The sequence below is a fragment of the Chamaea fasciata genome, unplaced genomic scaffold (assembly GCF_029207755.1).
Source record: "Chamaea fasciata isolate MVZ Bird 193981 ecotype frontalis unplaced genomic scaffold, bChaFas1.0.hap1 SCAF_14, whole genome shotgun sequence".
Lineage (NCBI taxonomy): Eukaryota > Metazoa > Chordata > Aves > Passeriformes > Sylviidae > Chamaea > Chamaea fasciata.
Window position 1 is genome coordinate 8,623,226 of NW_027094099.1, and position 27,359 is coordinate 8,650,584.

A 27,359-nucleotide genomic window follows, 5' to 3' on the forward strand; every position below is an offset into this window, starting at 1 on the left:
AAGCTGCCGCCCGCCCGTCCCCGCGCCGCTCGCTCGGAGCCAGCAGGGGCCGCTGTGGCGGCGCCGCTCCCGCGCTCTGCTCGCCCCGCCCCGCCCCGCGCCGAGGGAAACCCGCCCCCTCAGCGCCGCCGGCTCGCTCCCTGCCCTGCCGGGGAGGGAAAGGTGCTGCTACAAACACAAGGGTTTCAAGGAAGTCAGTACAAAAAATGCAAACAAACAAAACCCCCAAAGCCACAACAAGAATACACTTCTTTAATCATCCAAAAATTAGTAACTGTTTTACAATCTGACAGCATATAGTGCTGATACGCTAAAATACTCAATACCTGTTTCCCCAATGGAAATTTAAACTGAACACTTGCTCGTTTGTAGCTTACAAACGCAGAATTACTCAAGCTGTAGAGAGAATGAGGCTATTTCTTTAAAATACAAGAGTAAATAGGTAATTGCTCTGAAATATTGGTTATGTTTCCATGTTTAGCTTGGAACCAACATAATCAAAATACGCGGTCACTTGATTTCTGCATTAAGCCGGAAAAATAATCAGTAAGAAAACAGTTACTCTTTCAGAAAAAAAGCCCTTGTGTTTATGGTAACTGGTAATCGAAGTAATACCACTCCTGCACTCAAAATCAGTGAAGTCATATGCAGGATCTCACCACACTCGATGGCATTACATCACTCTGTTTGTTGAGACTATGGAAGATTCCTGGCTACAGATTGAATTTCTTCATTTATTCCAAAAAGGATACGCACTGCAGGCACAAAAGTGATTGCTGTTAGCTGTCCCATGCACCATGCCAAAGGTCTTACAACAATCTGGATGATTAAACCCTTTTGGTTGAAAAAAATTTGTTTTCCATGCCCAGCATGTCAGGTATCTGTCCTGAAAGTACAAGCAGTCAAATTTTTAGCTGCCGTCAACAGAGCTAAGCCATTTATTAGGGTCCAATACTAAAATTTGTGACAGGACACCTAAAAGCTGCAACTTAAATGGCCCTGCCTTTGATTGGTTTATAAATAATTAAGCAGCCAAACTTGATTTAGTAAAAGCAAGAAAGGGATTTGGGCTATAATTTCCATAATCCAGCCTTTCAGTTTTCTCCTTCATTTTCAAGTAGGAGATAATTGCCTATCTTTTTAGGTAGTGATAACTCATCATAGAATCGCAATATATGAACAGATTCTGTGAACATGCAGCCCTTCAACAAATGAAGGAAGGTATTACAGCCTGTTTTTTGACACAAAATTATTATGGTGCCTAGCAAATAAAAAGTAAAGTACAGCTTTAGGCAACTCAGCACATGACATGCTTTGGCCATGTTTATACAGCAGTGTCTGCCTGTAAAAAGACACTTACCTTGTGACTGTATGCATATTGTATTAGACCTATTTCAAAGTTTATTTCAAAATCTAAAAATTTGAGAATTTACAAAAGTCCAAACCACAAGAAGCCCTTTTTGTTACTCATCAGAACACTTTTGATGTTGTTGTGAGGTTACAGTAAATGTAGTCTTTGGTTTTAACTGAATTAATTCTAATTTGGTTTTCAGAGCACATATTTATTTGTAATTCTAATAAAAGGCAGGTTTAGAAATAAGGGGAAAAAAGGTGCTTCCACAAGTATACACCACTTGTATACACCATCCTCACTGAAAGCACTGTAGTTCAAAATTCACTGCACAGTTGCAGTAAAATTTGAAGCCACCTCCAGAATGAAGTCTGTCTTTAAAGATCCAAACCAAGAGATTTGCAGCAAATTGCAATGTGGGCACAGTGTCAGAGACTTGCTCCGTTTTTACAGGATATACAATCTGATGCAAAAATCTCAGTCCAGTATGTTTCCTACACATAAACTGTCACCACATTATGATCTTTGGATGAAAACAGTTGTCAGCTGAATTCTCTGTTGCTGTAAATACAGCCAAGCTGTCCTGTAGAACATATTTGTGATCTCAAAGCAAACTAATACAAGACAGTCCAAATAGACCTACACCAGAAAGCTTCTAGATTTTCATATTTCAAAGTGTACTGTGATTATGTACAGGAAGATGAATTGATTCTTGTTGCCTTATTAGTTTGCTTATAGAACTTTAAACACTTTAATAATGACTATGCCCTAGAGATTTGACACTACATATTGGTTAGTTTTTGCATGTCTTAGGTAGTGTTTCAACATCAAGACAGATATAGAATGGAAAAACTCTTTCTTAAAAGTGTTAAAAAACTGTTAGATCTGTATGAAGTACAAATAGCTTAATGTAATGCAACTTAGGTCAGTGGTCTTACAGTTAAGGCTGCTTTTCCTGTACAGTTATGCAGTATTTTAATTATGAATGTTCACTACTTCTAGAGAAATTGATACTTATGAATGTAGATAACAATTTTTAAACAAAGAATATAAACTAAATAACAGTGATGAACACATGAAATCAGTCTAAAACATGTCCAATTTAGATATAGAGCAAGAGACAGCTATGGGATCTTTCGAAAAAGACTTTAAGGATTTAGGTGTAACAGAACAACTCTCATTTTGCAAGGTTCCTATTTTTTTTTCTTTCTCTCCAAGGCTTCCATGTTTGTATTAGTCTCTCTAATCTCTTGGAAGAAGTCCTTAGCCAATTTATTTTTGTTTGGCTTAAAAGGATGTCTTTGAACTGGATCACAGTATCTAGAACTAGTAAAAAACAAAACAGTAGAATTACAAATAACATTGCTGTGAAGGATTTCTCTTCAGTGCATATGAACAAAGCTGAACAGATCTACATGAGTCCAGCTGCTGGGTGAAGAATCCCTTCTGACTAATGCATTGTTGTCAGCAATATACACACCCCTCCACAGAAATACATACCCCCAGATTTTCTTACAAACACTTCAGTTGGGTCAGTATCTGCCCAGTGATCTTAAAGGTCCCATTCTTTGACTACAGACAATTATACCATTGATTTGCAATTACATTTTAAAATTTTTACATTTAGAAAGCACAGCCAAAGTCTTGAAATACAAAAAAAGTTCTTAAAAAAACCCAATCAAAACCTATGGTACAGAGACTGGCACAGTTACTGTGTCTCCATCCATCCCAAAACCGTGCTGCACACCAACAGATGATTCTATTGCTTTGCTTTAAAAGGAATGGGGTTTCCAGTCTTTTCCCTTCTAACCCAGGTCAATGCAGTCCAAGATTGCCAAAGCCCACGGTGCTGCCCGTGCTGACTCCACAGTTCTGGCATCAGCTTTGCTAATTGTCTCCTTCAACCCTTCTCTTCCGAACTGCAACAAGAGAGACAAAAAAGAAAAGCTTTGCTATATTAGCATTTTAACTGGTTTTTGTGTTTCTATAACATAAACAGGTACTTTGTCACATGAAGTACCACAAATTAAGGTAGCTAACACGTAGCATTAGACAGCATTTTAAACAAATAAGCCAAGCTTATCGCCTTATTCACAAACAGTTGCAAATACTTCCAAGGAAGGACTTGTGGGAAACATTAATCATCTTATGTCTGATAAGCAGATTTAGCCAGAATTCTTTCTTTACAGTTTTTGCAGTTTTTAGAGGTGAATTTAATTTACGTGGCTTCAAAAGAAACACTGCCAGAGTTTCATAGTATATCTAAGAAAATTTATACACACAAAGATGTTACAATCAACAGCCTAAAATCTTCCATTTATTAATAAAAACATTCAGTTGTCAGAAAATGCAAGAGCAATAAAATTTTCTGAATAAAATAACTAAAAGCTCACATGCTATTAAGATTTGAAAATATGCTATATGGATTGAATGACTGGAGCTTTCCTCAACATTTGCATTACTTTTGATGTTTTCTTTTCACACTGTCAAATTATGTTTTCCTTTTCTGGGCAGACAAAGCAAACGGCACTAAAGGTCTGATGGTACACATAAAGGACAAAATATGAAGGATTTTGCTTAAAAAAAGTGAAGCAAGGACACCTATATAAGAAAGTGAATCTGTTCTCAAATCCACTTAATGGAAGGTATGTGGCAGAAGTTATTCATGCCTGCTTCCATCAAACTGCAAGAACAGATGAAAAGAATTTCCAGCCCTAGACTTCTCCAATCATGCAGTTAAAAGCACGCAGACAAAGAACAGGGAAGTGGTACAACACAGTGTGAGCAAGGAAGAAGAAGAAGAAGATGTAGAGTTTTTTTTTAGAAGGAACGTACAAAGACAGAAATGAGAGACTTCGAACATCTCGGTTTGAGTGCTCAATACCCACGTGGGTATTCAGAGGAACCTTCTCTGTAGCTTCAGGGCTGGAGAGATGAAAAGGTATTTGCAGAAACTTTTACTCGCATGCTCCAGACTAAGAAAGCAAAATAGGCAAGATATCAATAGAAGCATAGATTTTGTACGGTCAAGCACTAATAACAGAACGAGTGAGAGGGGAAACCTTAGAAAGCTGTGAGACACCTGAAGCATTATGATAAAAAACCAACTGGTTTAGAATCTACTTTGAGAAACAGATATGCAGTGTCTGAGTGCCTTTCTTATCTCTTTGTGCTCTATTCTAGTTACTCATCCATATCTTTCAGAGCTGTTCTCCTCCACTTAACCTTTATTCAGAGGGGAATCAGATCCTTACACCAAATTCCAATTTCTGGTGTCGTTCCCTCTAATATATTCCTTAACTACAGCTACTACTTCTGAACTGCCTGGCCCCTTTTCACACTGATGAGAGGTTACCATAAAGCACCTAAACCCAAAAGATTTAATTAAATAAGACTTTTAAAATATATTTCTATTTGCATAGATGGACATGATTTTGCAGTTGAGTGCTTCAAGTATTTGACATTATTATACAAATTATTTCTGTTCATGTGCTATGTTTTTAACCCATTTTCTGCTGATCCATTTAATTAGGATTCTAACTGATGAGCTCCAACAAACCTGGCTGCAGAAAATAGAGATGCCACTGCTATCAGCTACTTGTGCATGAACAGAAGCACCAGGGGAGAGATTATCCAGTACCAGCCTCTGTACATGAGTAGTTTCCTTGCTCAAGCCATCCCAGTGACATTGGGATACTGGCACTGAACAGGGCATCCTACACTGTTAATTTCAAGTACTGCTTTTAAAGAAGAAATTAATCTTATCTGAATACAACTGAGTGATCAAAACTATTGTTTTTACTCCCTTTGCCACAACTCACATGAAATTTGAATGCTCCTGTTCTAGACTATGCTAAAAATCTTTCGCTCATGTACCTGAACAGCCTGCAACAAAACAGAAAATACCAAGCAACAATGAAAAAGTAGGAGTAAAGCAGCAGGGAAACTTGCAACTGATCTACTAATCTTGTGCTATTCTGGTTTTGTCAAGGGAGAAGGGGAATAACCTGACACTTTTAAAGCCTGTGTCACACATCCATTCAGTCAATAATGACAGGTCTTACCCAAATCATTGTTTTTTGTGATAGCTGCAGCTGCCCTGGCTCGAGGTCCCTGTTGTGTGAAATGGTATCCAAATTTGAGGATCTTGTTGTTTTCTTCAAGCATCTTGGCAATTTCTACTTCTGCAGCTGTGCCCAGCTGCTGCCTCTGTTAAAATAAAAGATACACAAAGACAACAGAGCTTATGTGTGTTCATCCTGAAAGAGATCACAATACTTTCCCCATATCAGCCAATAAACACTCAGCTTCATTCTAGTTAATCAAATAGGTAGAAGGTCCTAAAATACGTTGTACACTTGAAAACAGAAGGAAGCACAGAAATTACTAGGAGTAACCTCAGCTGGATGCTTCTGACAATCTTAAGGGCAATTGTTGATGGTGTTAAGATAATTAAACATCAAATATTTGAAGAGTTTAATCACAAGCTGTCTTCTAAAATATTCAGTCAATTAGGGTTGGCTAGGTTTAGCTATGGTATCACCACCACCGCACTTACCTGATTATCAATTTTGATCTCTGTCAACGTTTCATTGTCTTTCAGTGCATCAACCAATGCCAGAATTCCAACTCCAGTGATGAAATTTGATTCTACATTCAAACTTTTTAACTTTGTGTTTACTCTCAGCATATCTGCAAGGGCCTTTGAATATAAGAAAGCATCATTAAACTTTTGAATTTTGCTCCAGTACCTCATAGGACACAGCAATAACCACTTCCACTAACTAGTTCCATGGAAGCAGCAAGTTCAGAGATGCAAGTTGTACCTTTGCAAGCTTTCATTCACTGAGATTGAGATATGTCTTCAGCCAGGCATTATCTACATTCCCTTTTTAAACAGCATTCAGTCAAGAGAAGGCCTGTCTTTCTCTTGTTACAAACTAAAAAGCTACACAGAATATAAATTGTCTGAAATTAGCATATTGGACCAAATCCATTTTGTAAGCCTTCACAGCACACAGCGAGCAATGCAGGCTGCTAAGCAAAGGCCAAAGAAAGGGCATTAGTCAACTGAGGGGAGAATTAGATACAGTTAATTTGTAATCAGGAGATTTGAATTCAAAATGCTTTTGTCTACAGTTTTGGTAGGAAGAGGTAAAATTCAAAGCTCTAAGCATAGTACCAGCATGTAGCTAAAGGCACTTCTATACCTGATGTTATTTCTGAGAAAGAAAGAAAACAGGAATGGCTAACTGCTGAGTTTACTGTCAGAAAATCTGTACCCTTTGCATTTTTTTTTCTACCAAGTCCCAATACAAAAATACCCAACAAAACCACATCTGAGAAAAGAAGCAATTATAGATTTTTATTACATGTTTTAGTCCTAATGAAAAGAAACTTTTTAATTGACCGAAACCCAAAGCTTTCAAATGCTCATTTGTTCATTTAACAGTCTTTCAACTAGTTGCTTTTTTCTTAATTTTAATTTAAAACAAGTGCAAAGGACTGTCCTTGCAAAACAATTATTTTTGTTTCCTTACCTCTTTATTTGTAATTAAGTAAGTAATTAAATTACTGCTTTAATTCAATGTAGAAAAAAATGACCAGACAATAAATTCTATTTAAGTTTCAATTGTATCAAACTAGATACTTTGACTAATATTATGCTTTATATACCAATATTTTAAGCCACTCTTTGGTACCAGGGAGATAGAGAAACAGGTATTTTATAAAACTCTAGTTAGTTGAAAAATATTATGGGTGTTTTAAAGTCCTCAAATGTGCTTCTTGTAAATTAATTTTGACTGAATTACTGGCTACTGAAATGAACAGAAGGAAGTAAACAAGTAGGAAAGAAAGAAAAAATGAAGGAGGTTAGCAAAATGAAAAATCAGGGAAAGGGACTGGGAAAAAGAACTCTCCCTCACACATCTGAGGCACTGCTGCATATTAAGTTACTAGTAATCATTTACCAACTTAAATATAAGAAAGGTTTGTTAAAGAAAACATACTTTACAGTGTAGCAGAATGGACACATTTTCATCCCCGAATATAGACTGGATTAAATTCAATCCCTTACTGTTGCCTTTCCATCCTACCTTCCCTTGCACCCCACTTAAAGCTGTTATCGTGAGTACTTACAACAGCAACAGGATCATTGCTTCGGGTGGCTGCCAGGCTGAAATTCTTCACATGTGTGTTGGTTTCTAAGGCTTTTGCAAATTCTTTCAGCGTTGGAATTGGTATGTTCTTGAATTAAAAATAGCATTTTACTCTCTTGAGATAGACAAGTTTATCCCCTCCCCCCAACTTCTCCCGCTATCTTATTCTCTTTACAGCAAAATGCCCAACAATATTAACTACCACTGGCCTCCAGCAGCCTCACAGTGAAGACTTATCCTAAGATGCAATGGCTATAAGAGTCACCAGCTCTATAAAGCAATCATTTTTACAGTATAGTAGCAACCCAGCTTAAAAGGAATAATTTTAAGGAATTAATGGGGGTCGCAAATGTCTCAGTTTACTGTATCAGAAACTTTGATCTGTTGCCTTTTTAGGCAGTTATTTTGGCTAGCATTTACCTGTTACATAGTATTCTTAAACCATGGATTTTATTTTCCCCCTTTAGTAAGGGGAACAAGCAGGCCTGGCTGTCGGCAAGGCTGTCCCTGGTGGCTTACAGTGCAAGTCAGGGGGGCTGCAGTTCTGGTTTCTTTCAAGCAAATATACAAAAGCTTGTCACGTGTAAAAAGACAACTGTTACACTTAGGAGAAGAAGCTGCCCTAACTTCCACCAGCCCTTTTGTACAAGAATCAGAAGGATGTCAGGTACAAATATTCCTTTGCTTGCAATACAAACTGAGAGCACATTGCTTCATCAAGGACAAAGGATTCAACAAAGTAGTTAACTCCATGATAATGAACTGCTGGAACTGCTGCCAGCTTGGCAGTAATGGAAATCTGGGCTGGCAGTGAGAAAGTCTAAGACTTTTTAAATACACATTTGGCAAAAGAAACTGAGATGGCTTATCGGTTTAGCTGCAGGTCCTGAGCTTATACACACTACAACATTCAGCAGAAAGATTACTGTACTTAGAATAAGCCTATCATGCTCTCTTAGAGAGTTTGCAGGTTGAAGTGTCTTCTACTGAGAAAAAGCAGCATATTTACTACAGCCTTCAGGTAATTACCTTAATGTTATTTAGATTAACTTCAACAAGACGAGAATCATTATCTTTAATCCTTTGCAGTGTCTCCTCCACGTTTGTGGGATTTGGTGGTTCATCAAAAACAGGCAACATTTTTTCACCTTTTACTATATCTGAAAAGTAAGGCATTTAAATGTAATCAAACAGGCTGCACACATTCATTGTGAATAAATGATACACATACTATTTACTGTACTGAAAGATCATTTCATCAGTCCTTACATCTCTCCCCCAACAAAGTTAAGTTAAATTCTTTTTCAAAAGTCCTCACAGCCTTTCTGCTTTTTTTCAGAAGGCACATAGGAGTAGAATTACAAATACAAATATAAAACCTAAGAACCAACACACTTATGCCTGCTCTTGTCACCAAAAAGTGACTTAAATGCAGAGGATACTTTAGTGTACGTATATTTTAATCCCACTCTTGCCAGAACTCAATTAGCAACGTTACAGGCATACACACAGACTAAGACTTAGGAGTCTAAAAGAATGTTGCTGCAACAGCAAAAAAAGTGAATGCTAGAGTAACTGTGTGCAGTACAGAGAATTGATTTTTCTAGCACTTGTTTACACACTTACTTGAGAAGCTGTCTTTGTCAACCCCATTACTGCTTCCTACTACATCACAGAACTGATTGTTTGTTATCAAGTTGGACATTCCCAATATTGCTGAAAAATAAGAAAAACAAAAAAATAGTTTTTACTGTTCCTGATTAATTCAGCTCAGATGCAGGGTTCCTTTAAATAACAAAACCTGATGTTTTTACAATAGTCACCAGGACAAAAAGCCATTCAATATCTTAATCATTTGAAAAATGTAGAAAAAAATAATTAATTATAGACATTTTAGTTGACTTTCACATTTTAGAAAGTTCTGACCTCACCAGGTTCAAGCACCAACTTTAAAAAGTGCAGCTCAATCACAAAATGAAGATTAAAGAATACAGGCACATACAAACACATTGTTATACATAAGGAAAAGCAGTCACATACACATCAAAAAACAGCTAGTCTAAGGAATGGATTTAAAGGTTTTGAGTTTGAAAACCAGGTATCTTTTCCAGGCCAAAACAATTACCTTCCTCACAAATCATCACAAATCAACAAAGGTGAAATGATTCAAGCAAACTGGCAAACAACATTATCTAGTTTCTATCACAACTACAACATCCTGTAGTTAGAACAATACACCACCACATTAATTATACACATCTTTCTTGTCTAAAAATGTCCCAGCCCTTCATCCTTCAAAAAAATCTCACCTGCAAGGTCACCTAATTCTGTGTCTGTGGCACTGGTCAAGGCTTCCTCCAGTTCTGGATCAAGAGAGAATTTTTCTTCTGTGAAAGACTGTACAGGCTTTTGCTTGGGGATGAATATTTTCCCTGGAGTAAACAAAATGGCAAGTCTGATGTTACTTTGTGTTATATAGCTACTTATCTTTCAAATACTATGCACTTAAAGAATACATATTACATTTAACGAATCCTAGGAGAACCATAGACAACATAAAAGGTTTTTCTGCTGTTGCAAGTCAGAGATGAAGAAAGAGCATAAATAGGAATAAATTTTCAAGAGTCTGGATCATGATTCCAACTTATTTGTTTCCCCTAAAGATTAGAAAGTACCATATAAACCTCCACTATACAGGGGCTCCGGGCCAGGCGGCTAGGGTTACAGGGGCTTCGGACCAGGCACCTAGGGTTACAGGGCCTCCGGGGGAGGTGGCTAGGGTTACAGGGCCTCCAGGCAAGGTACTAGGTTTACAGGGGCTCCGGTCCAGGCAACTAGGGTTACAGGGGCTTCGGGCCAGGCGGCTAGGCTTACAGGGACTTAGGGTTAGGGTCAGGGTTACGGTTAGGGTGACGGTTTAGGGTTCGGGCTAGGGTCACAGGTTAGGGGTTAAGGTTAGGGTAAGCTTAGGGTTAGGGGTTAGGGTTCAGGTTAGGATTAGGGGTTAGGGTAAGGGATTACGGCTAAGGCTAGGGTTACACGGCCTCCGGGCCAGGACTAGGGTTACAGGGACTTAGGGTTACGATTAGGGTTAGGGTTACGGGTTAGGGTTAGAGTTAGGATTAGGGTTAGGGCTAGGGTTACCGGGCCTCCCGGCAAGGCAACTAGGGTTACAGGGGAATCGGGCCAGACGGCTAGTGTTACAGGGACTTAGAGTTAGGGTTTAGGGTTTGGGTTAAGGTTATGGGTTAGGGCTAGGGTTACACGGCCTCCGGCCAGGCAACTAGGGTTACAGGGACTTAGGGTTAGGGTTTAGGGTTTGGGTTAGGGTTACAGGGCCTCCGTGCGAGGTAAATAGGGTTACTGTGGCATCGTGCCGGGCCGGTAGGGTTACAGGCACTTACGGTTAGGATTTACGGTTCGAGTTAGGGGTTAGGGGTTAGCGGTTAGGGTTGGATTAGGTGTAGGGGTAGTGGTTAGCGTTCGGGATAGGGTTACAGAGCCTCCAGGCCAGGCAGCTAGGGTTACAGGGTCTCCAACCAGGTAAGTAAGGCTACAGGGCCTCCGGGCCCGGACTAGGGCTACAGGGGCTTCGAGCCAGGCATCTAGTGTTATAGGGGCTTCGGGCCAGGTGGCTAGGGTTACAAAGGCACATGACCAGGTGGCTAGGGTTACAGGAGCTCTGGATTAGTGTTAGGGTTTGGGGTTAGGGTTATAGAAAGACTGTAAGAAAGATTTAGTGTCACTAGGGAATGCTGAATTTCCTCTCAGGGGAAAAAGAGACCCAGGCAGAACTGTAACCTGAATGTGTCAGAGAAAGAATATCATAAAGTTGTCTGAAATCACACACCTGACTATTCACTGCTGTTTTTACACTATACATGATATTTTCGATTTCAGATGTTAACCTCAGTTCTGAAGCAAGAAACTAAAGCTGATTTAGAAAATCATGGTTTGTGAACAGCACAAAATATGGTAACAGGTTTCTCGGCCAGTGACACTGTTTTCTAAAATGATACTTAGAAAGGTCATCGAAGATTCAATGGCAAAAGAACCAAGAGTAATATTACAGTCTGTACCAACTTTTTAGTTATTACAGGCATGTAACGGGAAAACTTAGTTTAGAAGACATGAATTAGGTAGAGATCTGTGTTATTATCATAATTCCTGCATACACCTTCACCTGGAAAGTTAGGGTAGGAGATCAGATTATGAGACAGACTTTCTAACAGTTCAGCTGTGAATGGTTTAGAACTGGTCCTTCAGAACAAAAAAGTCTTCCAGTGGGTAAGAGCCAGGACAGATAAAGGATGCTTAAGTTCAGGACAAATTAACACAGCAAACAAAAGCTCTTGTACTGATGCATTTGAGAGAAATCGCTTGCAACTACACAACTGTGAATCAAATCTTAACAGCTATTTGAAGTTCAAGTTTTTCAAACTTTCCAGGCTGCCTGAGCTATCAGCAGAAAGAGCAATGGGAAAGGAGTTCCAGCTTCCTTTTGTTATTTCCTGGGGTAGAAAGTGGTGTTGATAATCATCCTATGAAGTCTCAGTCCTAATTCAGGAGCCCACCCTCTGCCATATCCATAGCTATAAAAAGTATTTCCACACAGGAATCATCCTCACCCCAAAATCCCAGTTACAGTGATAGTTGGTGGAGTTTAGCATCACTGAACCCAAATTCCTGTGTTCCATATCTTCTCTACATTACAGTAGTTTGTGGTCATTTTCCTTTTAAAGGAAGTTAATGCATTCCCATTAGCATAGATTACAGTGAAGCACATCAGGTTTTTCTCTGACAACAGTCTGGTGACCAAGAGCTGTTGCTAGCAACATGGTATTTTTGTTCCTGGGTTGCTATCTCTTTGGAAACTTGTATAAATGGTCATTATCCACATTTAGAAGCAGAAAATAATCCTCCTTACATAACTGTATTGATTCCAAACAGTAATTAAGTGCAGCTGACATGCATTACCACCCATACCTCAGCTTTGATGGACAGTGCAAAAGAAACTGCTGGTGATTCAGGATTAAAAGAAAACCTTCAGAAATTGAAGGTTTATGTAGCAATTGTTTCAGGTTGTTTTGATAAAAATGATGCGATACATTTCTATCATTTTATTTTACCAGCATCACCTACTGGGGAGAGATTAACATTTAACTTACACTGTAATTTATAGAAGAGATCCAAGAATGTTTGACAAGCTTTTCATTAATCCATTAAACACTCTGAGCAGCACACACGATGTGAAGCCTTTCAGCAGCTATGTTTGTGTTACTTTCCCTCAGTAACATGGGCTAGTAAAAAGGTGAGAATTTTGGAATACAAGGAAGGAAGATAGTGGAATTCGAGAAACTGAGCCTTTGTTCAGCCATCCTATTTGCAGCATCAGTGCAGCAGGAAGAGACCAAGAAAAAGAAATTGATCTCAATTAAAAGCAACTTGGCAAAAAAAGTATTTTAACGTAGTTCAGCCTTCTGTCTAGTTCATCCCACAGTGCTCACAAAAAAAGAACTACTTTTTCTGATGTTGCTTTTCAGTAATTCTTAAATTTATCAGTTAGAGACATCTGGTTCAAATATCTGCTTCCTAAGAGTAATACTAAACTTATCCATACATGCCTGACTCTTTAGAAAAGCCAGAGATAGAGAGAAGTATAATCAGTTTTTAGTAAAGCAAAAATGTTAAAAGGCACTGCCCTCCAGAAATGTTCACTGCAGCCAACTCCAGTCACACATGCTGGGTCAGGAGCAGTATTTGTTACAGAACAAGTCACACCCTTGTGTACATAATTTCTCATTCACTGGCTTCACCTCACCCTAGACTAGAAATCAGAGGTTGACAATGCACATACAAAAGTAGGTCCTTCCCCACTCCTAGCAAGGAATTTACTTCCAGAAGGGTAAGACCCCTGTGCCTCTGGGGAAAGTGATCTCACTCAAGGCCTGCTGCCAATACAGTACAGCAAGTCCCTTCCCCCTTCCTAATGCAAGCTTTAAATAAAACCAAAAACCACTACACATCTGCACAGCCCATGAGATGTGCAGATTGCCTGGCCCTCAAGTGGAACATTTCCAAATAACAGGGATTTGATTACATGAAGGAACATGACAGCTCCTTTTCAGCCAGCCAGGATACTGCAAAGATTCAGCAATACAACATGAAGAGGCAAATTTCAGGGATGTTCACATCATTTTTGTAATAATTATATAGGTAGGTGTTCCATGCCTTTAAGCTGACATGTTAGATGATGCACATAGAGGATTAAGTCACAGGCCTCCTCTGCCACAGAATGAACTTTCCCCAAGTTCCACACAATGGTATTGCTCTATAGGCAGGAACACTGGATGGTGTTCACTGAAGTGCCCTAGGCATTTCCCACACAGATTCACAGTACTTAAGGTGGGACTCAGCACCTTGCAGAAAGGTCTCTTCAGTGGGGCCATGCCCTGGACATTGCTGGCACTATTCTCACAAACCCCACACTAACAGGCAGCAGGCAGCCACACCTTGCACACCAGAAGAAAGTCTAAAATCCACTTTTGGGGTAGTCCATTTGGGGAAACACATCAAGTGCTACCTGAGAACAACTGAATACAAGCTTTTCTCATCACTGACTTCATGAAGAAAAGTGAGCAAGATCTGATGTATTCCTTACATCTTATGTTCTTTAACCTTTCCTTAGTTCAGAAATTTATATAATCCACACTTCATCAATCTCCAGTTCTTACCATGTAACAGACTTAGGTTTATCAATTCACTTGTAAGCACAATTTTATTCTAATGTTTTTAATTCCACTTACAAGTGAGTTCCTCAATGTGCAGAAGCAGAGCTGTTATCTGCTATCTGATTACAGGCCATATAGCAGTGAATCAGAAAACTGTTTCACATTAAGGCCGGAGTATCACATGTTATTTTTTTCTAGTACTCTTGTATGGAGAATATCAATTTGACAAGCTGTTTCTGCAAAGCTCCTACAGGATATTAGCTTCACTTCACAACATGTAACACACTTCCTTTAAAGACTTTAAAGTGATTCAATGGCAAACAGAGAACACAGCATCCCAAATCCTGTTGCAACAGGAGGCAATGGTGATCTAGAGCAACAACTGAGCAGGGTGCCAACAAAAGAGCTTTAGCCAGGTGGCTACAGTTTCAGTCTGTTTTCTGGGTGACAGAGAAGGGGAAAAACCAAACAAAGCCTAAAGCAGAAGTTACATGAACTGCAAATCTACACAGAACAAACACACCCCGGCAGGAACACAAAGGGAAGAGAAAGCCACAGTTAAGAGAGTGCAAAGGCTAGAAATGCAAAACTTAGTTTACATAATATTTTGCTTGCACTATACAGCACAAAGTACATTACTATCTCAGATATGTTTTTATCTCAGCTGCAATAATTCTCTTCTTCTGCTGTTCCAAGAGACGCGAGCAGGAGGAGGAGCATTGGTCAGTCAGATGAGTGAACACACTTGAGGGCAACAGCCTTCAGTGCTAAAGCCTTGCTTTACTGTTTGGATGAGAGCTCCTCCTCCTTGCAGTACACCCTGTAAAATCTTTATGACATACTTATGTACACACATGGAGACAAAGCTAGTTTTGTTGCAATTATTACCACATTGGTCTCACGAATCTCTTGAACAATGGTTTGCTGCATGGTTCAACATCTAATTGGAACAGAATGTGACTTAAATCATGTTTTAAAATGAAGTAAGTTTTTAAGGATGCTTTTAGAAACAAAAGCAAGGCACTGGGAAAATGGAATAGAGGATGATTTAGGGATTAAACTTCACATTTCTTTAGCACTGTTCATTTCACCACAGCAGGACACTTTACATTATTTCAGATCTTCCACACGTCATAGCACAAAACAAAAGAGGTTCCAAAGACCTGGAGAAATTACATCATCTATCACTAAAGGAGAAGGAACATTATTTTAGTAACACATTACCCCAAAATCAGGTACTTGGGCCCTCTGGAAGAGAGCATTTTCCTTCACACTCTAGCAGGAAAACAAGGTTACCAGAATCAGTAGCAAGACAGGATATTTAAAATTACCCTAGGGTAAGCTTCTTTGATAAATCTGCAGACCAAATCACCATGCAGGACATCAGTTCTACTGAAACAGAAAAAGGAAAGAGAAAGGTAGATTTTCCTCTTCTTGCTCCATGAAATGAATAATTGGAACAAGTTAGAGCAACAAGACCAGCCAGGGACACAAATATTTTAGCAAATTCTGACCCCAAAAAACCAGCTGCAGCTTCAATCCTTCTCTCTCCTCCTAAAACCTCTTGAACTGAAGGTTGTATTTGTCACCTTTCTCCTAATTTAACAAGAGAATCAGGCAAGATTTTCACCTACCCTTATTCCACAACTTGCTAGAGTTTCTCCATAACATGTATTTCTAGATGAAGTGAAAAACTATAACCCATCTTAGTTGTCTGTTGGCTGTTTTAACATTAACAAAAAGCACATTAGGATACAAGCCCCCTATAGAAAAATAACATCCTACGCAAGAATTAAGTTGTGCTCCATGCCCTTTCCAAGTTCTACATCTAGATAAATATAATGATTTCTTGATTTAAAAGATAAAGTTATTTACATTTGCCATTTTTTGTGCAAAATGGCAACAAATGTGACAGCAAGTCAAAGTTGAACCATAATACTTTCATCAGGGGAAAAGGTAATCCCTCACCTACTACAACATGAGCTTGACCTTCTTGCCTCCTGCCCACTCAACACAGCATCAATTTGGAAACTAAACATTTGTTTCCACATTTTTAGTTTTAATGAAAGTAATCTACATTTCATTTTTCGTATTATTTTCTCTTCTCCTACAGCACTAAAATAAATGACAGAAGTTACTAAATATCAACTTTTTTTTATGAGATACAGGAAATTTTACAAACTACACTGGTATGACTCATTGCAACATGCAGACAGATTATTTAGTAATACTTTATTACATAAAGGAAATGACATTTGATCTCTGTTAACCAAGCTCTGCATTACAGCTGGACCCTTCTGTTTCTCTACAAGATTCTCACAGATTTTATCTACCCAAGCAAATATTTTATGTGTGCATGTAGACGTAAGCTGACTTTAGAGAGCCATCTATGTGAAAGAAGAACATAGCAGAAAATGTTGTATTAGAGCACGTCCTCCTTGCCCAGCTCACTGCTCCCCTGAGGGAGCAGCACACAGGATGCAAGGGATTCCCCAGTCACCTGTGAGCCCCAAATATACCAAACTCAATCACACTTAACCAGCAGTCTGTCTCCAAAACAGACTGGTAAATGTGTCAGGAGCGCAGCAGAAGCTGGGCACAGCCAAACACGACATGAACACATACTTAGCAGCAGCAGAGGTACCATGAAGGCACTGCTGCTATGGGTGCCTCTTGCCTTCCACAGTCAATACATTGCATGGTTCTTACTTGGAACTCCTACAGGTTCAGCCACCAAACCCTGTTCTCCTGTCAGCAAAGGAGTGCCACAGTTACCTCTCAACACAAAGGGAGTTAACTACAAAATAGAGCTCCACGAAGAAGTCCATCATACACAGTGCAGCACTCTGTAAAGTCACAATCTCTCTGTTACTTCATGAAAGAAAAGGGAGGTACCAGCATTGCCAGGTAAAATCTGGCACAGGGAGAGAAAATGCAAATACCCCCCACAAAATTTTCCCCAAATAGACCCCACAATCATATACACAAACTCAGTGGATGAATGAAGACTCAATTCTGAAACAGCAATGATTCACACCAGATAATTAAGTAGAATTAAAGGGTTTCAAACCCATAAGAAAAGAGGGGCCTGCTCATCTTGAGCAGCTGAAATACAACTTAGGAAACAATTTACTGAAGTACTAGTGCAGCAGATCTGCCCTGCTGCAGGGGAAGGTTGACATGAGCCAGGACTCACAAGCATGCTCAAACACTGTGGTGACAGCTAAAAGCCTGCTCCTACACATATGTGTCCTGCACAGCTCTGGGAGTGTCTGTGCCTACCAATAGTGCTTTGTAAGGCACAACAAATTTGGCAACTTCTGTTCTGGGTGGAAAAAAAAAAAAAAGAGCTGTTCTTACAATATTTAAGATGCATATTCTATTTCAATTTTCTTCTGAAAAGCAAAATGCTTCCATTAAGTCAACGAAAATACTAGACCCAAAGCAAAAATTTAAAATCCCAGGCTTTAATAACGTATCTGTAGTTTTCAGACCACAAACCACTGCCAGATTGCAAAACCTGTGATGATAACTATATAATTAGTTAGGAGTAACTGCAATCTTATTAAAACTTTCAATAAGGAAAACACCATGACTGCATATACCACTTGTCTGGCCTTGTCAGCCTACATCATCTTCAAACATTACTGTCTACCACAACATCATCCAACTGCTATTTCTCTAGCCCAACACAGTGTTACAAAGGTCACTGTCTGCATTCAGCACAAGGCATAAGCCACAGGCAGCATGTTATTATTGACATAAATCAGAGTTAGCTTTTACTTTGAGGATACCATGCCCATCAGAACTTCGTAATCCATGATAAAATCTCTGAGTCTTACTTCCTTCCTGTGCTACACACAAAAAGCACACCAGGGGCACAAATGCCTGAACAGGAAGCCTCCTGGCCCTGCACAGTAGCAGCTATTTGGAAATGCTGTGAGTAAAAGCATTACAGGTGCCAGTGCTTCAATCAAATTTGGTTCACGGTAGTTCTGGCTCATCCACCTCAGAGGTTTCACAAGCCCTTCCATGGAAAAGGTGGTGTTACCTTTCTTTTCTCTGGTGAAAGGCACATAGTCCTCCCTGTCCTTGTACTCCAGTGCCTGCTTCTCCAGATAGGCCAGGAGCCGCTCCCTGTCAAAGGGGCCCGAGGCCTTCTTGGCAGTCTGGTCCTTCTGCCGGAAGCCCGCGGGCAGCAGCGCGTTCTGCAAAGCAAATGGAGCACAGGACAGCTCAGAAAGGCTGGAGGAGCACCTGCTTAGTGTCATTTTCCTCTTCCTTCTCCCTCTCTGCAAGATTCAGCCCTGATACATCATCTTTTGTAGGCAATCTTTGATCTCCTGCCAACTTCCTTTTTTTGGGGCAGGGAAGGACACAGGGTAATCTAGACATGGAGAACATAATGAAAATGCAGCACACTGCGCTCTCAGTAGGACTGAAGCAATTCTTTAAGTATAATAGCTCCCAGCACTCAATTTGCCAGTTACTTTGCATTTGCATTTCTTTGCTAGAATCAGCACTGTTTAAATGAGCAGTGCTAAATAAAACTCATCCATTTGCAGTTTACACATTCAGCAAGAGACAATTTCCTGTGTCACTTACATCCATGTGATTTTAAATCATTAACTGACTCTACTATTATTTTAATACAGAGTATTTATGGTTTTGACCTAAATCAAGGTGGAATGTTTCTTCGATAACATCAACATATTTCAACTAAAGAGAGAAAAACAAGGATATTAGTACAGAATGACCAGAATTCTGACTGCCATGAAAGACAACCAGTCCCTTTTGCCAGTTCTCCTCTGTTAAAATATACATTAAGTCAAAGGCATGTAAAGTATCAGGAATTTCTTGCAGAGCAACAAAATAGTTGATCATATTATTCTGAACCAATCCCTGAACATCAAGATTAAACTAATCCTAGTTTTATTAAAGCAAAAACAGAGAACCTGAGGTGAAAACACAAGTCTTGGAGTCTGACATTAGCTCCTATAGCTGTAGAGGCCAACTCAGCTCTTTGTAGCAGAAAGCTGTAATATTCCTTATTCAATACCCCACGCTGACATAATCATTCAGGAGCTTAGCAATCATTTGTCTTCTTTTCACAAAGTCAGCATGAGGACAGGAATAGATATAAACTACCAGATACAGGACCAGGAATCATTAGGAGAGGTTGGCACCCTCCCACTCCCATCAAACTCCACAGCAGAAATAATAAAACAAACATGGATGCAAAAGGGCTGTTTACCAGACAGCACTGGAAACAGGAAAGTTAAACAGGCCTTTCTAAATAAACTTTCTTTTCAAGAACATGAACAACAGCAATTCTTATTTATAAATAAATGCCAGAAAGCTCCTCCCAACATCCTTTCTTATGTACTTCTTTACTGCAGTTGTGTCCACCTTGCAAACAGGAAATAAGCATTATATAAACATATATATCTGTGAGATCATCAGCAGGCTATGAAAAAAACTCTGCCCAAAAGTATATTGTACAAAGTCTCAATTTATTTTAGATTAGAAATGGAACAAATGAGAAAAAAGAAACTTCTCTTGGCCAATGCCTACCTCTGGGTCAAGATCATCCAAAACAGTTTCCAGTTGTTTCAGTTCTTCTTCCGAAAGTTTGCCAAGAATTTCATCCTCATCGAGATCTTTGTACTTGTCCAAGTCCTTTCGAAATGGGAGTGTCATGACTTGGGCAGCAGCAAGTTGCTCAAACACTTCAAAACCCAAGTCTTAATTCTTACCCAGATCTATGAAAAACTTTCAAAAAAGAAACAAGCAGAGTTAAGGCAAATATCCCAACCACAAAGCATCCTCAGCCTCTGTGTACATCTGTGAAAGGACAGCTTTATCACCCAGTATTGGGATCTGTTATTCTACAGCTGACAAGGAGCATCTGGAAGCTGTGTTTCTTCACTGTCCTACCATGCCCTTGTCCAGCAATAATTAAGCTATATGTAATTAAGCTGCATCTATTTTCAGATCAAAGTCAATACCCAGTCCTCTTGACAAGAACTCCAAAGCCATAATTCCCACAAAGCAGGGCAGGTTATAGGGCAGGACGGAGGAGATCCTACTATTTATGAGTCCAGTTTAATGCTTTCATTTTTTACACATTTTGTACATAATGAAGCCAAAAGAAGAGTTAAGATGCTCCACATTTATTGTTGCTACAGCAGTTCAAGGGCACTTAAGGATAACTTCACTATAAACAAGGTAATTGGTTATTACTGACTCATATCCCTGCATATTACCTACAGAGGAAACAAAGGAAGTTTGCCTCCAAGTTAATTATAGCACTACCATCGAAGCAACATTCTGTTCTGCCCAAGGAAAATTACAATAGCTTGATGAAAAGCATAGGAAATACAGCTCCTAAGTGGCAGCAATCCAGTCAATCCTACTATCATAAAAAATTAAAAATTAAAAAAATTAAAAATAAAGAATAAACTGTGTGAATGATCACTAAATATTATATTCAGAGGAAACCAGGGTCCTTCAAAATGTACAGTCTACAGAGCACTTCTCACAGAAAAGGAGAGTGCAGGGAATGTTTTTTCTAACACTTGCAATTTTTGAGCATTTGTCTTGGAAAAAACCAGTTAATCACAGCAGTGTTCAAGCAGACAAGTTTCTTCCTCTCATTTTTCTGAAATAAGTTCTAGGACTCTCCTTTTGTTCAGTCAAATTCTTGCTTCAAGTTGACCATACAGACAAAAAAAAAAAGGTAATTGGGATGACTCTCTGTAAGTAAGCAAGAGAGTCCATAAGGTGTTTGGGAAGCAAAAGCTAAATATATACAGTCCTGTTCATTAGTCTCCTTAAACCCTTTTTTTGGCTCTATAGAAATACTCAACACAGACCAGACTCACAGTAAAAATCACTTTTTCTCCAGAAGCCCCTATTCAAGGATAGATGCTCACACCATAAATACAACTGCATTATTTTAAATTCACACTTACACTGTCCTTCAAAACCAGATCAACTTAGTCACTGCCTCTTAAGTAGCAGGAAAAGGCAGGCTGTATATACATACACGTTATACCATGGGATCCTGCACACAGGATTCCTCCACCTCAGTTGTTTACATCCAGAAAGGTCTCCCTGGCTGCCTCAGTTATATATGGTGACATTTTAATTCAGAGACACTGAACAGACATGAGCACACAGAGGTTCATCCACACCATTCAGCCAAGTGTACCTGTAAAATTATTCTGGTTTTAACAACTGCCTTTGCAAGAACGGTGAATTTCCAGGTCCTATCAACATCTACACCTGAATGAGGAATATATTCAGCTATTTTCAGGATGTCTGCTTTTAAAAAGGTATTGCTGATATAAATACAAGAGCTTTATTGTGAACTACAGTTGACACTGATGGGACTGGAGCTGACCTCTGCAAAGTTCTCTCAAACATAAGGAGGAATTCTCCTTTTTGTGGTAAATTACATCAAAAGAATTCTGTCTTCCTCTGAACTAAACCAAATCATGCTGGAAGAGCCCCAACCTCTTGCAAGAGGCTACAGAGCTAAGGACATCCAAGTTACTGGCTGCAGAAAATGCAGAGGGTAGCACACCTATGTTTTCCTAAGTTCCAAAAGTAATTAAAGGAGTGACTCTTCGGCCTAGAGAGCTGCCTCCTACAGTTTTCATAGTCTGGTAGTATTTGTTTCTCCAGGTGCAAGCAGCTGATGGACAATTAGCTGATGCCACACAATCTGCATGTGAACTTCTCATTCCTGGAGCCTTAATGTTCTGCCCTTCCTCACAGTTCAAGCCATTACACAGGATCACAGGAGAAAAACATTTCCTGCAGCTGATTACACAACACTCTTTGTGACCAGGCTGTGCCATCCGCCATCCGAGCCCTACATCAAGACACTGCCATTTACCACATTTCTGCATGTCCATCTGCATTCAAATATTAAAAGGTGTCGTTTTAACAGGTAATTATAAGGAGCAGAATGGTTAGCAAGCTGCAAAATAATGCTGCCCTTACTCTGAAAGAGAGTAGCACTGCATAACCATACATTATCTTCATGTAGGCTATATTTCCTCTCCATTAGTTGTCACAAAATGCTGTCATCTGGAATTAATTACCTTTTATTTACTGCATTGGGATGTTTCATATTGGAAAACTGCTCATCCTTTATAGTACATTAATTAATTTTCAGGTCACAGCCCTTAGTTTCACTTATTTGTATACGACCAAAGAAGTCATGTCAAATCTTCAGGTACAGTGTTTTCACACACACACAAACACACAAAAGTGAAAAATAAAGCAGCAGAACAAAACAAAAAACAGTTTCTGTAACTGAGGCTTCACTTCAGCAAGAAGAGAATCACATGTGGCCTGGTAAATACAAATTTAAAGATTTTTGGACATATTTTCGAATTCCTATCAGGGATTTTTTTTTTTTTTTTTAATATGAAAGCATCCTTAATGTGAGACACCTTTAAAATGCACAATGGTAGCACTGGCTAGAATGTCTGTAGTACACTGAGATTGCTTGGCAACGACTCTCAGAAACATTCCCTACAAAAGAAAACACAGCATATACAACACTTGCATACAACATGCTAAAAACCAGGTTTTAAAACACAGTGTCAGGAATTCTTATTGCCTAAAAAGGGCATAAAGGCCAGCTGAAGCCCTAATCTAATCAAACAAGCCTTTCACCTCCCATTAAACACACTTAGTGCTCTATTTGCTTTCCAACACTCACTGCAGCAGTTCAGCATAGACACACATGCATAACAAACTACAAGCTTTCAAAAGGAGCAGTTACTTGGCCTGTGAATATCTGTGGCACATTTTATGTATATACATACATATATATATATATATATATGTATACGTATATGTGTGATCTTACTGCAAAGTCAATGGCTAAACTGTAACCACCAATTTTGGCTTTGCAAATACTTTGCTTTTTTTTCATGAGCAGAGCTAGTTTACTTCTAAGTATCCTTCTTAGCTTTACCATGAAAACATTGCATAAAAGTCCAAAGAGCCAATATTCTTTTTCACATATATAACTGTAACATAAAGTTCTTCACTCCAGCAACTTTCAGTCACATAAGAAACATTTAGAGAAATGGAAAGAAAGCCATCACTTCCAGTCCATCAAATGTCAATTCTCTGTTAAGCAGAAGAGAAGCTGAAAAATCAGAAATGAAGAAATTCTGCTGGACATCAGAGAGGAAAATATCTTACCATTATTTTCCTTACCTGGGAAATCAATGAAGAACTAAAGAAATGAGAAAACAGCAGTAACTTTACTTTATGGCATTTTATAATTACCTGAATAATCACTTGAAAGACTGTCAAGCAGCTTTCACACATCTCTTATCTACAAGTCAAAGTATTTTTTCTCCCCTCCTCTCTGCAAGTATATTTTCAAAAACCAAAAGATTCGAAAAATAGCAAGCTTCCAATCATCATTCAAAAACTCCACCCCTTGCTCCCCCTGAAATTTGTTATATTCAAGAACACAATTTCTAGGGACCCAAACAGGAGAAACTCTTTAGATATCACTTGCCCACAGGAAACGACAGTGCTGTTAAAGTCCACTGTAAATGGCTTCCGTGACTTGGATTTTAAAATAGAAGCAACATCATGAAAAACAAACTGAGCTGAGCTTGGCCAGCACATTCACAGAGTTCACTTTAATCTCGTTTGCTCCTCCTGAGACTCCTTCCCCCCAGCCTCTGGGTGAACCCTGTGGAGCAGGGGGGTCTGCAGGGCTCTCAGCATTCCTGCTCCACTCAGGGGCCCACACCCTCCCAGCTGCTTGGAGGAGCCTAAAATGAGCATTTCCCCAGGGAACCCCTACGATGGCAACAATTCTATTTTCCAGCGTGCAAGATCATACAGAACTGTTTATGAAGAATGTGCTGCACGTGAAAGAGCTATCTTTACTTACCAAAGCAAGGAGAAAAGTGAGTAAATATAAACATTACCATAATCCCAGCAGGTTCCTAGGGATATTTTTATAATGCCTTGTAAGTCTGCTAAACAGCCCGATGCTGCCTTTCTGAGCAGAAAGCTTTTAGAAACCCACCTGAGGCTTCCAAACCCCCAGCCTGGGGTAGGGCACAGGATCCGGGCTGTCCTGCCCCAGGAACGAGCAGACATCCCCCAGCCCAGAGGCTCATGGAGCCAGCAGGTGGCAGCTCGTCTTTGCCTACACTTCTCATCAGGGTAAACTGTGTTTTCCAGGCAGGAAGACACAACTGTTCTGGGCTGTCTTCCTAGAAAAGCAAGCCCAAGGCTTCATTCTGTTCAAAGAGACAATTCACTAAGCTTTATACATGGCAAACTGAGCTTCTCTAACTTCACATTTGCCCACACAGTGACCCAGGGAGTGGAGGGGGACAGGCAGCTACTGCAGAGTAACTACACAGACCATGAAGATGCTCCCATAATGAAGGAAATCTGAACACATCTGTTTCCAGTTCCTGCAATTCCTCCTCTGCATCAGACGGCACCTGCAACCAAAGCCCACTTTGCTCTTTTATATATCCTGTGTACAATGACACAGAACTGGGACACAGCTCTCTTGCAGACAGGGTGCTCCCAGTGATGGCTAAGCTTCCAAGTTAGCATTATCCCATAAAAACTTACTCCTGTGTGCCTGTCCCTGAATACTGGTCACCCACACGGCAGGGCTAGATGGACACACCCAGCCAGCCCAGGCAGTGGCAGGGGGGACAGGCCAGGAGCCTCACAGGCAGGACTTGGCAAGCTGCACAGGGCATGCCAGTGGCAGTAGTTCTGCACACCCACGGCACTTTCAGGCAAACCAAACTTGCTGCAGGGCAGGTGTTACGATCTCAAATAAATACAAGGCTGAGAAAAGATAAAAATCCCAGGTGCCCTGAGAAGTTCTTCTGTCAGGAGTCTCCACTCCAGCTGTCCATTCTCTCTCCCAACATGCATGAAGTTACAGACTGGCCAGGATGAGGGATGTTCAGGCATAGTTTTTTTCAGATGATACCTGGATGTTCTTCACTAGAAACCTGCTGCCCATTAATATACAGTATCTGCTCCTGGAGGAACTGCCTGCTGGTGTTTTAGTCAAAAAGAAACGATGCAAACTACCTGAACGTTTATTGAAACATTCAGTTATCTTTTATCCACTGCAGAAAAGTGGCAAAACTTACAGGACTGGAACAGAACAGTAGAAGAAATTTAATTCATTCCCACTCTATTACTTCAGGAAAACTTATGAGTACAAGTCAGTTCAAGTCCTCCCTTACATCACTGGCTGCCTTTCAAGCTCTCTACACCTGACACCGCAGTCAAACTTTAGTTATGAGGATTTATCCAATACATTACAGCAAATTTAAAGCACACGGCAACCTCCCTAGGACATCACTTTTTTCATCACACCTTGCGCCTACCCGCAGAGCGCCAAGCTCTGAGAACAGGCCCCCAAAGCCCCGTGCGCAGCTCCCGGGACAAGCCCTGTGCCGGGGCCACGGCAGGCTCCGGGAGCTGCCGGGCCCGGTGCCGGTGCACGGAGCGCACCCCGCCCCGGAAAGGCATCCCTCCGTCACTGACTGTGGGGACCCGAGTGCTGTGCGAGCCGCGGAAAACACATGCAGGAAACTGAAAGAATTACGGACACCAACTTCGCTCTACAGGCGAAGTTTCCAAAGTCTCCGTTTTCGAGATTCGCAGCAGAGCGGGGCGCTGGCCGAACCCCCAACCCAGCCCCGCACCTGGGCGCGCTCCGGACCCCCCCGGCCCCTGAGCCCCGCGCCCGCCGCACGGGAGGCCGCCCAGGCAGGGCCCCGCTGTGGGGCCCACCGCCGCCCCGGCCCGACCTCCCCGTGCCCAGCACCAGCGGGGCTTCGGGCCCCCGTGAGCCGCCGGGGTCCGGCCGGGTGGGCGTCAACCCAGCCCCGTCTTCCTCCTCCCGCCGGGCTCCCGCCGAGCCATGGCTGGGGGCGGAGGGCTGTGCCCGCCCGAGCCCGGCTCGGCTCCGCCCGGCCCCGGTCCCGTCCCGGCGCGCCGCAGGCGCTCCCCTCACCCGGGCGGCCGCCGGTCCCCGCTCGCCCAGCCCGACCAGCAGCGCCGCGCTGCGCATGCGCCCCGCGCACGCCGGGGGCCACGGACCCGCCCGGGCGCAGGCGCCGACGAGGGCGGGGCCCTGGGAGCGGCGGGGCCTGGACGGGGTGGCCGGCGGCCCCGGCCCCGGGCCTGGCCATGGAGGTGCTCAAGGCCAGGTTGGACGGGGCTCTGAACAACCTGGGCTGTGCAAGGTGCCCCTGTCCGGCAGGGCATTGGATCGAGGCGATCTGCAAGGTCCCTCTGAGCCAAACCGTGCCTGTGTTAGGGTGGCAGCCGCTCCCGACGGGCTCACGGCGTGTGCGCTGCCAGCGGGGGCAAAGCGCCGGGGCCGCCCAGCTCAGGGGTGCCTTCTTGGCGCTCCACGGCCTTGCAGATCTCTGTTGTAGCTTCTTCCTTCTTTTGGCCCCTTCAGGCTCCTCGTCTTCCCTTCTGCCCACATTCCTGTCTTCTCTGTTCCAAACGTGCAGCTTCCCCCGATGGGCTGTCAGACGGGTCACCGCGCAGAGGAGTCCAGTGCCCTGTCTCTCCCCGACACACAAAGGGAGCAATGGCGGGGAGACAGCGGCTTCTCCTGGGAAGCTCCGGGCCAGCGCTCCTTCAGCGCTTCTGCTGGCACACAGCAGGTGAAATCCAAGCTCCAGCGTGCCCTATGTGTTGGTGTGTGCTTAATCAACAGGATTTTGTGGACTTTTCAGCTACCTCCTGAACACCACGTGTTAGTAAACAATATTCTGTGTACATTTTTTTTAAGGTTTATAATGTGACTAGAAGACCTGGACAACAGTGGAAGTTCCACTGGTGCTGAAACCATGTTCATGCACAGCAAGAGCAGATGCAGCATGGAGCTCCTCACTGCTGGTCACTGAGCTGAGCACAGCAGGAAAAAAAGCCTCCGACATAATCCTGAACTGATTAGAACATAATATATTTACTCTCTACAATGCTGATGTGGTAAAAATGAAGAATATGGGTTCAAAGTATATGGCTTGAGACAGAAATAAATTCCTGCTGAGAGAATTCACATGG

The 27,359-nt window shown here is 41.3% G+C and overlaps 1 protein-coding gene across 3 annotated transcripts; it reads right to left on the reverse strand.

The window, feature by feature from the left end:
• Positions 1 to 230: 230 nt before the first annotated feature.
• Positions 231 to 26,356, reverse strand: LOC136296649 (tropomodulin-3). Of its 3 annotated transcripts, none has more exons than XM_066195922.1 (11): positions 26,293 to 26,356; positions 19,818 to 20,015; positions 18,295 to 18,451; positions 9,822 to 9,944; positions 9,139 to 9,228; positions 8,542 to 8,672; positions 7,493 to 7,600; positions 5,910 to 6,053; positions 5,416 to 5,560; positions 4,240 to 4,326; positions 231 to 3,270 (listed from the first exon to the last, which is right to left on the reverse strand). In XM_066195922.1, the coding sequence occupies exons 2-10, from the start codon at positions 19,941 to 19,943 to the stop codon at positions 4,271 to 4,273; spliced, it is 1,080 nt and encodes a 359-aa protein (XP_066052019.1). In that variant the 5' UTR covers positions 19,944 to 20,015; positions 26,293 to 26,356; the 3' UTR covers positions 231 to 3,270; positions 4,240 to 4,270. The 3 variants fall into 3 exon arrangements, with proteins under 3 accessions (XP_066052019.1, XP_066052020.1, XP_066052021.1); XM_066195923.1 differs by lacking the exon at positions 26,293 to 26,356 and adding an exon at positions 24,319 to 24,535; XM_066195924.1 differs by lacking the exon at positions 4,240 to 4,326.
• Positions 26,357 to 27,359: the final 1,003 nt, after the last annotated feature.

Coding starts and splice junctions, on each gene's coding strand:
- LOC136296649 (XM_066195922.1), bottom strand. CDS start 19,943: ATGACACTCCCATTTCGAAAGGACTTGGACAAGTACAAAGATCTCGAT. Junction 5,561..5,909: donor AGATCAAAATTGATAATCAG/GTAAGTGCGGTG, acceptor TTATTTTAACAG/AGGCAGCAGCTGGGCACAGC. Junction 4,327..5,415: donor CACAAAAAACAATGATTTGG/GTAAGACCTGTC, acceptor TTGCTTTCTTAG/TCTGGAGCATGCGAGTAAAA.